The sequence below is a fragment of the Lethenteron reissneri genome, unplaced genomic scaffold (genome assembly GCF_015708825.2).
Source record: "Lethenteron reissneri isolate LAM-NWPU_2019-01 unplaced genomic scaffold, ASM1570882v1 scaffold_1318, whole genome shotgun sequence".
Taxonomy (NCBI): Eukaryota; Metazoa; Chordata; class Hyperoartia; order Petromyzontiformes; family Petromyzontidae; genus Lethenteron; species Lethenteron reissneri.
This window is the reverse complement of record NW_026891023.1, coordinates 1-15,638: the sequence shown is the minus strand read 5'-3', so window position 1 is coordinate 15,638 and position 15,638 is coordinate 1. Positions and strand designations below refer to the sequence as shown.

Sequence of the window (15,638 nt, the reverse complement as noted above, 5' to 3'; positions counted from 1 at the left end):
ACCTGAATGGTATACAATAGCCAGAGTTGGGAACATATCTAGTGAGAATGTTTTTTTAATAACCACTCTGCTTTGTTGTTTTTGTAAGTACGACCAATCATGCAGGTGTTTCTGCTAAAAGTACGAGTGACATACCATGTGTCTGTACTATTGCAGGCATAAATATACTTCAGGAAGAAACCTTACCACAACGAGTGCCAGTTACACACTTATGTAACAAAAGATTCGGATAGGATAAAAACTCACACTTACCTGCACTGCTTGATTCTTAAGTACCATCTTTATGAATCCATAGAATAGACTATGTGCTTAAAGTTAATTGCACATTATGTGTAGTGACATTGCGGATGTCACTGTGTAATGCCGGCCCTGGAGAGGCACGGCGTACGATGTACTCACATCGCGGACACCCCGTATATGTGGGTGTAGTACCGGCCCTAGAAAGGCTCAGTGAGCGAGCGCTGAGACATAGCACTGAGTGGCACCACGCTCGGCGTGCAGTGACGACCCCTACAGGATGGGGTGTGAGTGTGTCAGCCATGGAATGGGGTTAGGCCATGGCACTCTGGTTGACCCCGGAGGACACGTGACTGGTAAAGTCTACACAGGGGCCCCAAGTGGGGGCTAGGAGTGGTCACGTGTCGGGGCGAGATCCTGCTGGAGGATTCGAGAAAGTGGTCGTGGCCAAGGGCGGAGCCAGCCACGACCAGTGAGGACATAAGCCGGGTCCCCAGAGGGGCCGGGGTTCAGCGTTGCCGTTGTCATCTGAAGATCTACGTTCGACGTCCGTGTCGAGTCCCCAACACGTGGACCTGGACCCAAGCTGGAGTCCTGTCCGTTGTAGCTACTCCCAGTGTACGTGTAGTTAATTTTACATTCTTTACATAGCCTAAATGTGATCTTAAATTCAAGACTGAATACTATGAATAATCAAGTGTGGGATATAGGTTAAAGTCAACATCTAACAATAATACTCTTAAAAAAATTTTTTTTAAGCAAAATCAAATGTGTGCAGGCAATCCATCCTCACTGCAATAAGTAGGTCTGCTTCCCAAGCCCTGCTCCATGAAATGCCGAATCTACTTCATCATATACACAAGTCACCGCTATTTTTACAATTCCAAGAAGGAACTAAACCTCGCCAGTGAATGCATGTAATGATTTGCCCCCCATCAGTGCAATCAGATTCAGGATGAAAGTATTTTATTGCAATTGTGATAAATGTAGTGCCCTCTTGGCTGCAAGAAGCATGTAAACCAGTTACACGCAGTAAATAAGAAACTAAAATAATTAATTTCACATTTACCTTGAATGCAAAACATATAAATAATCAATGGATACGTTGTTATGTGTCTACTAGACACTGTTAACAGACGGTCTCTTTTTGCGCACCTGGTAATTTTATCGTTACGAAGCACAGTCGCCAGGATGCAGGCAGAAAGTGGGGGCATGTTGGACAACGTCTCCAGGAGCACGGGGGTGCTCTCCGCCATGTTCTGAAGTACAACACACAACGTGAGCTGCTCAACACTGTTTGGGAATCCGTATGCCTTGGAGATCACCAGTCTCACCCTGTGCACATCTGCAGTATGCTCACCTGTCGAACGATCATTTAAAAACCTCATGCCACAGCGAGAAAGAAACAATGTCAAGGTACATAAGCACCTGCATTCTTCTAAAGTTTACGCTCACACTCAGACCGTAAATATAGTAAGCAGCATATTGGTGTATCCCCACATGTACACAAAGTCATACAGTGTATGGCTAGCATTACCTGAATTGATTATCTTTAGCTGTTTGCATTAAACATCTCAAGTGATTGTCCATTAAAACTGTACTACCTGAAATTGAAAACTAAGAGAAATTCGACTTATGGTCTTTAATATAGCCATCCACTATAATGGATTTTTTAAAATCAAATTCTTCCAAGACATCAACAGTACCAAACTTTCAGCTAATGATAAAATTTGTGAGCATTACCAATCAGCTGTTCTCAACAATAATTTGCAGCGAGCCACAGCGCCTGACTAAAGCGGCACTCTGCTCATCGCACGTATTAGGTATACGCACACTCCAGAGGTGGGACAAAGTCATTGTTATGCAAGTCCAAGTCGAGTCTGAAGTCATCAAATTCATGACTCGAGTCTGACTCGAGTCCAAGTCACATGACTCGAGTCCACACCTCTGGCACACTCCTATACCTAATAGAAATCAGCGACAAAGTCCATAAACACAATCTCTCAGTCCGCCACTCTTCCTAAGGAGCAACTCCAGCCTTTCATCCCTCATACCTTTTGTATGATGTTCTTAGTTTCAGCAACCACAGCGAACATTGTGATTGAGACAATATCATGGAAGAGGCTCTCTTGGAAGGCTCTCCACTGACATACGGTGGCCAATAATCCTGCAAGTGCAGGACCAAGCTCCAGCAGCACCTGTAACACCAACACATCCCCATGTGGGTAAGGGTGGTAAACTGGACAACCGACTTGAATACTATGCATACCACTAGTTTTTTATTTATTCAGGGAAGTACTGAGACCCATGTCATGAGGGTACTGCTTTAAGCTATACTCTTAGTTCTTTAAGCTGCTACACCAATTCTTCATTTAACGACACATTTATATATTTATGCAATCTAACCCCAAAAACCTATATTATGGTCTTCATTGGTAATATATACATGTGAAGGGAAACCACAGAACTGAAAAACAATCCCACTCATTAGAGAATAACGATTTAAAAAATCTGGACAAATAGGCCAGCAGCCTATTTGCATTTACTAGCCACCTAGTAGCCTCTCATGCACTCAATGATTTCGAAATGAACCAACTCTTCCCTCCAAAATTCTGAATTACAAGTGTGTTCCACTAGTCTTAGCTCAACGAGTAACAGATGGAGACTCAGCCATACTCCTGGAGGCAAGACATTTATTAATACCAACACACTAACACAAAGGGGTAAATGCCCCTTCACCAGATAACAACCTATGGTGGTGGTCCACCAGGCTAACTACAATAACTGCACTGGCAGTAGCTACGATGGACGGGACCCCAGCTTGGGTCCAAGTCCCCGTGTTGGTGACTTGTCTTTGGACGTAGGGCGTAGAACGTAGAGTCTTCAGGATAACAACAGCAGCCGGTCCCACTGGGGGCACGGTTTATATCCTGTGTGGCGGGGCTCACTCCGCCCCTAGCCACGACCACCTTCTCGAATCCTCGAGGAGCATCTCCAACTAGACACGTGATCCCCCCAGCCGCCCTTTGGGGGTCCCCGGGTAGGCACCTCCGGTCACGTGTCCTCCGGGGTCAACCAGAGTGCCATAGCCCCTTTGCAACCCCGTTCCGTGGCCGGCACCCTCGCACCCTATCCTCTAGGGGCTGGCACTGCACGCAGCGCGTGGTACCATCCGTCGCTGTCAATTAGCGCTCACCGAGCCCCGCTTAGGGCCGGTACTGCATCCATATTCCAGTGGTGTCAGCGATGTCATTACATCGCACGCCGTGCCTCTCACTGCCCAGCTTCACACAGTGACATCCCGCGATGTCACTAAACAGATATGAATTGCCTTCCACATCCCTTCGCAACTCAAATGAACACTGTACTAACAAGAGTGTCACCTCCTACACAACACTTGCTATTCCATTCCCATTTTTTTCCCAATATATACACATATACAAAGACATAGATCCCCCGAATAACTTTAACAGACTGTTGGGGCAAGTGCTATTAGCGAGCACACTAGGCCGCCTGTCTCCCTCGTGGCGATGTTTACACAATGCACTAGGTACCCATTGGAGGCTGAGTCGACCTAGGGGAGGCCCAAAACCGGTTCAAATAATTACCACTGGTGTTGGTCGTGGGCAGGAATCGAATTTTGGGTCGCCGGGTTTGTAGCGCAGCACACTAACCGCTAAACTACCACTCCCTACATACACATATATACCACACACAGCACATACATCCACAGATAATACGCATCATTAGCAAACAGCCAGAAATGTTAATCGAGAGATTAAAAACTACATTGACCCTGTGGTTAAGGGGGGTACCTGTTGCGCGACATCCGCCTGCTTGCGGGTACAGCGGCCCATCATTTGCAGGAGCTTTTGGAACACGGTCGGAGCAACCTGCACGAGTTCTCTGAGCTTCTCCTGCGAGGCGGCGATGGCGCTACGTGCGGCAGCATCAACGACAGGTTCTGCCCTGCTCCGGGCACGTGTCACTCTGGCCTTTGCGTTCTTGCCGACGGCGCTCGCTCCGGGCACCTCGGTCGCGTCCTCGTGGTCCTGGCACAGGCAGTGCCTCAGCACGCTCTGCAGAAGTTGCAAACCCAGTGGCAGGCACTGCACTCCTTTATCTGAGAGCAATCGTGGGAATTAAACAGTTGTGTTCATTATTGTTGTGTTCAAGGTGTACAAGGAACTGTTCGAAAGATGAATTAATGAAAACAGAATCACTTCATGAAAGCACAATCAGAAGCCTGTTCAAGACTCAGAAGTAAGTTATCAAGTTGCTGCTTCAGTGAACTTTTCTGAAGAAGGCCATTCGGCCACAACGTCAAGATTATCATTAAAAAGGGTTCATTTTAATTAATGTGTCACGTTTTGACTTCAGAAGCAATTTTATTATATCTTAAAGAGCCATTCTCTGATACAGGGTCGTCCACTCCTCGCTAAATATTCAAAGTGAATATGTATTAGTCTCATTACATGATGCCAATGGCACATAACTATGAAAATGGGTGCCAGAAAATAAGTGCAGATGTATGGTGTTCAGAGAATAAAAACTATAAATGATAAAACAATAAAGGCACTGTTGCAATATACTTTTTCGGTGCCTCATGATGTATAATTTACGAAAGGAGTGAACTGTGTGCTATACAATATTATTGAGCTCTCTTGCCTGTTTCCACCACACTGATGGTGAATTCCAGGCAATGTCCAATAAAGTCAGGGTCTGCAAGCCCCACAAGCACTATGTCCTTACAGGCCTTCAGATACACCTGTGAAAGACAACATCAGGATTCAGTGGTCAAAGCTTGAAAGAGTAGAGGTTGGAGGTTGGAATGGGCACGGGGCAAATGTCGTACGATGCTGCTGAAATTATTTTACGGCGATACAGTAGACAAAACACTTAGCATGCAGGACACAGCATTCATGCGGCATGTAATTCTCAGGAAACTTGACTCATTATTGCCAACACACGAGTTGCTTACAGAAACATGCTTTCTTTGATGTCTGGCTCATTAGGCACACACTGGTGTCAACAATGCATAGTTTATTTATTCAGTATATGTTCCTGTGTTATTCATGTTGAATGCTGTGGCTGTGAAGTGTGCTCATGAGTCAAACACTGCCACTTCGCTGCACAAGTCACTTGCCATGGGTGTATATATACGTGTGTAGGTATGTACACTTCATATGGGGAGTGCAAGTGCAGGGGATAGCTCATTGCGCTAACATTTTTACAATCCAGGTTTGATTTGTGGGTATGCAGAGAAGTGGCAAGGACCGGGCATTGCTTATGTAACACAGTCAGATATGAGCATCTATGCAATTTTTTGATCTGGTAAGACAAAGGTGATAGGGCATTGGACTGTCCCCACCACTTTCTCATGTTCTACACAATAGGGGCCTAAATTGGTGCTAACTAATATCATTTATCCAATGCAACCAAGCTAAACAAATATCAAAACCGATGCACTTCTTAAATACAAAAATTAGTGGAATTCATTACGCATTGCGATCTTGTCCACATCCTGCAATAAACGGCAATGCATAGCTGCTGAAAGTGCCTGTCTGGGCAGCTCACGGATATAGCAGGCATTCATTTAATAAACAACAAACGTACTTTATTGTGTGCACATGAGACAACAAATTTTTTTTTATGTTTACACGGTATGTGGATATATATATATGTCCTTGGGTTTAATTTTTTTTGCCAAACTGTGTAAGTGTAACAATGTATATGAAATTAAGCATAAAATTCTATACACAAACAGCCATGCAATGTTTACAAAAATAACCCTTCAATCAATGATTGTTTTGTAAAAACCACTGATGGCCTGATATGCAACTAGTCACCAAGAAATGTAATCTCCATATGTAATTGTTTTAAATCCATAACACTCACACACAATTTTATGCACTGCTTAATGATGCATAAAAAAAGATGCAGAAATTGAGATATATAATTAATTGGAGCTGAACAGGCCCTGAGACAGCAAAGCCAACACAAAAAGCTATCATCTGGCAGTGGCTTGAACATGGCAGTTGGTGATAAATGTAATTCCGACAGAAGCGACTCCAAAAGAAACTGAATGACTTGTAACCAAAAAGAACAATGAAACTACAGATTCTCATTAAGCATTCCTCACTGTTGCAATGTCGAGCGCGAAGCTCGCTTGAGCCTCAGCCTTGTTGCTAGCAGTGTCGTGTGGAGCCTGGAGTGCGCACAGCACGTACTGCACCACCCAGCTGCTTGTGCTCTCAAAGGAGGCCTGAATCGCGCGGCCTTCTCCATTGTGCTGCCAAATACAAACAAACATATGTACACACTATAATAGAGGTTTTTGGGTTACACACTGCTTACACACACACAATACATAAGTACACAGCCATACTAGTTATTGCTCGCAAAATCCCTGTCATTGAACTGGGTGCTGTGTCGCACTGGCCATCATCATCATTTCATCACTCTAAACAATATGATACCCATGACTTGACAACACCAAAGCAGGGCAGGCAAGTACCTGCATTTATCGTGTCCATCATATCATGGGTTGCATTACGAGATAGGTATTACCATTCAATGTAATTACTTAAAATTACCTGGTCATTCAGTAAATGCAATGCTTTTGAATTACCTACATTACAATACTGTGGAAGTACTGCTTATACATTGACTTATATTGAAGTTATTGTGCAGTATGGCAATATAATTATTACTCCGCTAAAATAGGCCACAGCAATCAGGGCATTTATTTATATATTAAGATTCATTTAAATGGTTGATGAATACAATTTTTAAGTGGTATCCCACATTGACGCTGCTTTGATAAATGAAGACATGCACCATGGGCTGGAATTGGGATCGCCTATTTGTCCCAGGCTCTTCTCCACAGGGATGCTGACCTTATGGTGAATGAGGATCTGTAGTAGACAGTGCAGCCGGAATACACGTAAGGCCGTCGCACTCGCAGTGTCCACGCCGATCGTCTTCGGGTTTTTAAGGAAGGCTCGCAGAGTGTCCTGTATAAGAGTGCAGGGAGAGATTATCAGCAAATTAAACCACTTGCTCGCTCTTTGTACTTATAAGCGTCGCAAAGCTTTGCCGTCTCTCTGTTGCCTTTCAGTGCTTAAATAGAGGTGACATGGCCAAGCAGTAGCGCATTTGCCGCTTTTTTCAGAGGTTAGTGATTTGTGACTGCCATGTTCAATACTGCGGGTGTATGCACTGTTTACTCCGCAGTGAATGTTAAAGATCCCATGGCATAATTCAAAATAGCAGCCATATAAGCCTGCATCTTGGTACAAATAAAAAAACTACACCTAAATTACTTGTGGTAAAACACAGCACTATCATTCCCTCTTGGCAAACTATGTCAGTCTGTGAAACAAAGTGCCTTCATGATAGTCTTGCACCATAAGAATGGCACAAATACCAAATGTTGTAAATTGTTATATAAATCAAAAGCAGACATTCACAGAAATACAACCCCATTCCGTTGTACTACCCCATTTATTTGTGCGAATGTTCGAGTCACGTAAGCACCTTTGAGGTGGCCAGTAGCTCAGTGAGAGCATTCAGCTTGTGACCAGAATCCAGCACAGAAGCGCAGCACACAGGTGAGCGGAGCATGTACTCTGTGTACTGCAGTGCCAGGTCGGGCTTTGGCAACATGGGTACACTTATCCGCACTCGGTTGACTCTTGTCTGATGGGTGACAGTTGCAGATAGGAACAGGTCAAGTTCGGACAATGAAACATTTCAGTGCGAGTCTAAATCCCACAAGCAATTTTTACACCCGCGAATTTTGTTAGAAAGATTCGTGATTGAAGCAGTAATAGTTGAAACATAAGCAGCACTATTTGCGATGGTCATACTCATAAATAAGAACACTGATGGAAAGAGGTGGTATAATTTTTCATTGAGCAATAATAATATATTTTATATAAGTACTCATGGCTCTGTATAGTTCCTTGGTCTTTGCGTTCCGATTGGCTGCCGTCAACTCACTGCTCAGCGCCTTTTGATTAGCTAATGGCCACGGGCATTTGTGCGGAGAGGGGGCTAAGTAGGAGGGGAGGGCTGCGGCGAGGGGGGGTGCTGGGGATTGTCCCACGCAAGGGGGGACACCCAGTGGTGGAGAGGTGGGGGGATATTGGGGGTGGGGGGGGACCATCCTTGAAAGACGGGTACATACACTATTTAGTCAATGAAATAGTATCTGTAAATGCTAATGGTAAAAATATTGAAATAAAAAGTCGTTGAAAATAATCATGACAAATATTTATTGTTAAGTAATGTCAATTGAAAGGTTATTCTATCTTTGCCCCCTTGTTATCTCTCAGACTAACCTGTGGAGATTTTTGGCCCAGATTGGCAGACAGCCATTCTGTAATGAGCTCCAAAATGTGACCCGCCTGGCCCCAGCAGCACATGCAGTCCAGCAACGGTGTGAAATCTATGTCATCCACACCCAGTTCAAAGGCACGTAGCCGTGACAACACGCTGCCACTGCCACCGCCACCAACCACACAGGCAAAAAAACGATAGATCAGCGATTGATGGAACCGTGAGCATACACAAAGCTTGAAACTGGTGAGGTATTCTGTGAGAAGTAACTGGAAAAAAAGTATTAAAGTATTTCACCAGCCCTCACCTGAAAGTAGGGATGGTGTTGGGAGGCATGTAGGAAGCAAGAATGACCAGTGCCTGGTAACAGCGCTCGTTCTATTTTATGGAAGAAAACAGTGTAGCAGCCAAGTTGTTCAACCCACGAGACATGCAAGATTTTTGACACTGAAGTACTCGAAGGCAACACACAGTGTCATTCTGATGAAAGGATATGTATATGTACATATGTAAATGAAAAAAAACTTATATATATACTCGGTAAATATAAAAACGTAACCATGTTCTATCCCTTTAAGCCTACTTGACAAAGCAGACATCTGAATGAGGACTGGCATGCTCAATTATAATTACAATTTGTATTCAAAGATGTCGCCCAGCATAATCACCTTGAACGTTCTGAAGTAACCGGGCACCACGTCGGAAAACTTAATCACGAGCTGCTGATACACGCGCGGGTTTCCCAGTAACACTTCGCGAATGCTGCTCCACAGGATGACCACCACCTCTAGCAAGCTGCCCACTGTCGTCAGGTCCTTGGCGAGAGGTACGTCCTCATCATCATCATCTTCCTGCTGGAAGGCACATGCTCGAGGGTTCAGCATGCGACGCTCACGTGCAGACTGTGCTGATGCAGGTGTTGATGCACAATTCCCACATTACCTGAACACTTACAGCACTAAAGCCGAGTGAGCCACGTGACAACAGTGTGGTAATATGACAGAATTAACAGGTGAACACAATAATTTGGCTTACAAATTACAATTCAGGAAGGACTAGTAGGAGTGTAAGGATGAATGAAATGATCAACTAAAATTGATTATTACTCTCTGATATGCATGCAATTATTAGTTTGCGTGAGAATCAATATATTTGCATGAAATCGGTTCATGCGACCTATGCAGCTACAAAACGTACTATAATTTCCACAATAGGACTATTTTTCCACAATTACCTCGAATTATGACTAATTTAATCGTTATAAGTCTTCCAAGGACATATCAGCACTTATCTTACACTCTCATTTTCTTTCTCATCTCCCTCGGCTTCTTTCTCTTCATTCTGGCGTTTGTGTTTTGGCAGACACGTGTTCAGGCAGTGATACAGCTGCAAAATCAGTTTGGCTGCGGGAGGATGCACACACAAGCAAATCATGAACTGCACTGCCACTGCAGATAATTACATTAAAAATCCCTACTTAAATTTCAACTCACTTTAGGACCACATCAAATATACAGAACTTTACTTCACCACTAGTTTACTCAAAAGGCCGTCAACATCAATCATCACATTTCCATTACAGCTCTCATACTTAACATGCCTTCAGGAGCACACACTGCAGCCGACTGAGATGACAGGGTCAGGGAAGCCAACAGCCAGCAGCATCAATGAGCAAAAACTCGATGCTCCATGGGTAATAATTTTGTAACAAATCACATAGAGATTGAATGCTCATAAGAACTGAGGGAAACACATTTGGACAACCTGGATCTAAGTGAAGTGAGGAACTCAGTAGCACCTGCTTAAAAATTATATTACAGTATTTTACTTTTACAATCGAGTAATTGCAAATTATTGGTATATAATGTTTTTTATTTTAGCAATTCATGTACAGTGGACGATAGTGCAAATACATCAGACCTTACCGATATTCGTCGGCGACACGAACTTGTGTAAGTGTTGATAGAAACAGCGGGTGGCAGTGGGGTTCATCTGCACAAGGGTGATGCAGCGCTCACGCCACGTCTCCTCGGGCTGCTCAACCGGCAGGAAGGAGCTGGCCAGAAGCTGCACCAGCCGGCGCGTCACTACGGGGCTGTCCATCGCCAGACGCGCCAACAGGTGCTCCATCGGACAGATCTTCCAGTACTGCGGGTCACAGAAAGGTTAATGGGGCAAACGGGATGGAAATTTAACAAGAAGAAAATGAGGTAAAGCGAGACCTGCTACCCCCCCCCCCCCCCCGTTGAATTACGTAACTCATCTCCCAGAATGCTTTACACTAACATTTAAGCATACTTATTATATAAGTAGACTCATTATTTTGTTCTTTTTTTTATCATGACTTGTATTCCTACTTAAAATGTATGCTGCTAGACAATTTTATCCAAAAGGGTTAATGGAACAAAAATGTTACGTGGATAGACAGACTGTTGTCTATTTATTAGCTATAATCCTTCTAGAGGCGGAGCCATGGTGCTATCGCGCGCTGCGCTATGAACCCAATGGACTGATTTAGATTTTTGACAATGGCTAACACCCATAGTGAGTGATATCTGAATTGGTTCTGGCCACTCACCAGTGTGGTCCAAACCATAAAAAGTAATATTTGTACTATGATTATAATTCTCCGAACTGGAAATAATCATTATATTTTTGTCACGATGGTTTGATGTATTGTTTCGTGAATATTATTGTGGATGAAAAAAAGTTATGATAATCGTAATGTCCCTAATACATGCTAAAAGCTAGATATGACAATAATGTCTGCATTGAAAGTTGAATGGACTTTTCACACTTTAGTCACTTTAATTACCACTTGAAAAAACCTTTTCCTCTTAACTATTTCACAATGGACCCAGGACACATTAAAATTACAAATGTGAAATGGATAAATTGGGGAACAATTTAATTACTTTTAGCATTATTTCATCAAGTTTATCTTTATCACAGTAACTTGAAATAAAATTGCATCATATCGAACAAAATGGGTTTAATAATTAAGTGAAAGAGAGCTATTTGTTCTTAGTAACCAGTCTGCTTGCCAGTGTGGATGGAATATTTATTCACAAAAGATAACAAGCATTCTAGATTTGAAGTTTTCGTGACTGGAAGGATTCATACTCTTTGGTTTTTTCGGTAAAGTCACGTAGGTAAAAAATTTATATTAATTAAATCACGACGTTTCGGGCGCAACACAAGCATCCTTCTTCAGGTGGGGATCACTTAGCAAAAGCACACCGCTTAAGTGTGTGCTTTCATTTATTTGAATTTTTTACCTACGCGACTTTACCGAAAAAAACAAAGAGTATGATAACAAGCAACAAGGTTTTCGTCGGTATACTTGCAAAGGCAGCTAATGGATACGAGTAGCAGCACTACAGAGGTTGATAAAAGTGAAAATGCATGAGGAAACTGCATTATACCTTAGCCGCTCGCACAGCCTTGACCTTAAGCAGCATGTCGACAAAAGCCACACGCACCCTCTCAGTTACATCGTGTAGCCCATTCCTGGCTTCTGGAAGGAGCTTCTCCATTAACGGGTGACTCAATTTGTTGTCGAGAACAATTGGCAGGGACTGTGAAAGAGAACACCATGCACCCACAAACATAAAATCATGACTGACGAAACAATTGCTATTTGCAGACATAAAAACTCACAACATGAATCAGTGAAGAGGTAAGCACTACATTTGGCTGACTGTCTCTCGGCTGTCACTATTATGAGTAATTCTTGACACAGACCACATAAGATTCCAACTGCTATTCATATACGCGTATAGGTATCACACCGTGTTCACTAGCATAGCGTGATGAGTACATGACTCATCCCCGAAACACATGTGCATACACCCATATAGGCAATCTCACACACACAAGCACAAATTAAGTCATAAACACACAAGAAATTTGAATTTAGGGATCTATCCTGCTTTGTATGGTGACACAAACAAGGCCTTCATGGCCTTAAATGTCTGAAATAATGCTGGTAAATCTTGAGGTATGTGTAGAGGCTGGTGATATTTGGGGTACCTGTACCTCTGACTCAAGCGTGGCACATATCACATGCACATTATTTACTTGGCCAGTATGCTTAAGACCAAGTGGCCGAGGAAAATGTAATGCGCTTTCTGTCAAAGGCAGTTCTTTAACATTAAACACAGGATAACACTTACAAAAAAAGAATCTGAATTCAATGTCTTAGTTTTGTCACCCTAAGCTTGTTACATGTTTACAAGGTTGTAAATAGGATATGTTACCTTTGTGTACACATTACGATTTTTTTTTTTTAATGTGGTTACCATCACCAGCAAATAACTAAACACTCTTGCTAAGGAGTTCCTGGGTTATTTGAGCATGGAGACTTGACAGGCATGGTTAGTATTCCCTGCAGACCACTGGAAAGAAATGTTACTGTGACAAAACTGCAGCTGTTGTGATTACATAATAGACTGTGCTTGTCTAATTAACAATTATAAAACCACACAACTGAACAATTTTATTTTTGCATGGAATATGCTACAGCTAAGACCATTATCTGCCACAACCCTCAAAAATCAAGGTGACAATATTCCTTTCAGTCACACAAGTAACAATAATCCGCACCATGCAAATATAATGCCAATGTATAAGGACATTTATATACATTATGTAAAAAATACATTGCAAAATTGGTTAAACATTGGAACCTCACTGAGAACATATATTTTCTAAGGGAGATTTGAGGAAATATAAATGTATTATTTATTCATAATAAATTTTGAGTAGGACTCACAATTGGGGATATGGGCAAAGACAGGGTCCCACAATGATCTTATTGCAAATGAGGTTGTAAAATATTTAGGATGCACTCTTTATCAGATGCCATTGTTTTGCTAATTCCATGCAGAAATTCCTGGGCTACAATAGGAATGAAACTGTCTACTGCTTGTACAGAGGGTCCAGTGGACGAGCACAGTGTTTTTATGCTGTCCCTGTTACCATAGTAAAATGAATGTCCACACTTACGACACAAGTGCACAGAGATTTGTGGGACTCCAAAACCTGCTGGGTTGTGAGATATCCAAGATAGCAGAACAAAATAAATGATTAACCATCTGTGTAAAGCTTTGAGTGTTATCCCTTCATACGTGTAGGTTTTCCTTGGGTACGCTGGTGAAAAACACTCATTAATCCTGAGATTCAGTGAGGCTTTACTAGACAAATACATAACATTCTTTCCTGGATAAAAAAAACGACTAACCAGTCAGATCATCACCTTCCTTAAACAATGTATATGGTGGTGGTAGTGATGATGACAATCATGATGGAGATGGGGACCTTGTAGACGGCACAGCGCACATCAGCCGAGGAGGCATCGAATGCGAGGCTGGAGACAAGCTTTGTGAGTAGCTCGGAGAGCGGGCGTCCGGGGATCATCTCCCAGTAGCGCGAGGTTAGGCGGCACACTCCTAGCACCGCGCTCGAGCGCACTCGAGGGCACGGGTCATCCAACACACGCTGCGTGTGTACGCACGCACAAGCAAACACAAGGGGTTTGGTGAGAGAAAAATATACAGTACGTACAATCACACTGCATAACCTATAGTTCAGTCTGTTCAATTTATATGGTACAAGATCATGGTCAGACATTCGCTGCTACTTTACAGTCATCGAACATTACCGTCTTCTCTGCAATACAGCATTAACATACTGAATTCGACAACAACATTTTTCTCATTCCAACATAATATTAGGCAGGCTATCGGGGAATCTGTGCTTCATATTAAAGGTTTGCATGTTCAAGGGCCCATCGCTACTAATTTAGTGTTGTGCTATAGCATATTGTGAGCAAATACAAGTACCAATCAAACAGCTTGCTCTTGGAGAAGACATTAACTCTACTGACCAGATGATCTGTATGCAGCAATTAATATTACCTAAATATTGCTGGTAATGCAGCTCAGTGTGTCAGGATCCTAGTCAGATAAATCACTTGTAATTAATATCAATGCAATGAAAATGGCAACTGCTTGCCAACAAGCGTATTCAGCTTGATTAAACTACCGTGTGCTTATTAGTGGGTATGTATTTATGTGGCCATACTCAAAAGTGTTGCATTGCAGTAAAGAGTACAGTCCATTGCAAGACTGCTTTAATATACAGTACTATTTAATAACATGTACAGACAGTACATATATACATTCGCATACATGAACGTTATTAAGTTCAATTGTACCGTCATGCAATGTGCATAGAATAGTTATGAAAAAACATGCATTACTTTATATATTAATAGGTTTTAATTTAGTGTAAAATCAGATTCTTCTGGTCTAAATAAATATTCTGAAAATATAAATAATATAATAACGACAAATATTTATTTTGGACTTATTCTTCACCTAAAACAATTAACTCAGCAAAATTCTGTAGCTTGCTCATTATCTGTCACTGTCGGCAATGATGGATGTGTATTGCAAACGAATGGCTTAGAAATCCGATTGCCAATGTTGAGACACTCGGCCATCTCCTCTGAGATTCTGAGTTCAAGGCCCAGGTTACTGCTCGTGGTTAACTGGCTCACATGTACGGCAAATCTAACTGTGTCAGTCAAAGTCCCTTTCGTAGAAGAAAAAAAATCACCTATCGGGTGAGAGCCCACATATTCATCTGCCCGGCTCTACTACTTCATCAATGGGTAAGAGACAGGTAAAAGTGGCCAAGAGCTAGCCAATGCCTTCCTGAGGCTGTTCCTTGTTGAGACTATCAACCCCAGTGTGTGCAAAGGCTAATGAATGGAGCTGCTCTCACGATCTACATGGCACTGCTAGCACAATATATAGTGGTAAATATCCCCAACTCTACCAACAACAAAAAAGCATTGATCGATGCACATGACACTCACAAAGAGCTCCTCAAACTGCCTCTGCAGATTCGCATCTGCCTCCTCCCTCCAAATGCAGGGTCCTGCAGTGGGAAAGCGTCCGTGAACAGCAGGGTGGCGTTGGCCCGTATCTCGCTATTGCTGGCCTGAAACAAAGGCAAACACCCTCAGCATGAGCACTACATGGGGAGAATAT

The 15,638-nt window shown here is 42.7% G+C and overlaps 1 protein-coding gene across 1 annotated transcript; it reads right to left on the bottom strand.

Annotated features, from left to right (window-relative positions):
* Nucleotides 1-295: 295 nt before the first annotated feature.
* LOC133361981 (condensin-2 complex subunit G2-like) lies at nucleotides 296-15,525 on the bottom strand (the record flags this gene model as incomplete). The annotated part of the gene is made up of 16 exons (XM_061580955.1): nucleotides 296-369; nucleotides 1,393-1,496; nucleotides 2,292-2,435; nucleotides 4,053-4,360; nucleotides 4,906-5,005; nucleotides 6,380-6,529; nucleotides 7,137-7,253; nucleotides 7,777-7,938; nucleotides 8,583-8,742; nucleotides 8,888-8,958; nucleotides 9,249-9,434; nucleotides 9,877-9,983; nucleotides 10,506-10,728; nucleotides 12,006-12,158; nucleotides 13,900-14,079; nucleotides 15,464-15,525. Coding segments are annotated over 16 exons (2,246 nt in total), but the record flags the coding sequence as incomplete, so codon positions are not given.
* Between the last annotated feature and the right edge of the window lie 113 nt (nucleotides 15,526-15,638).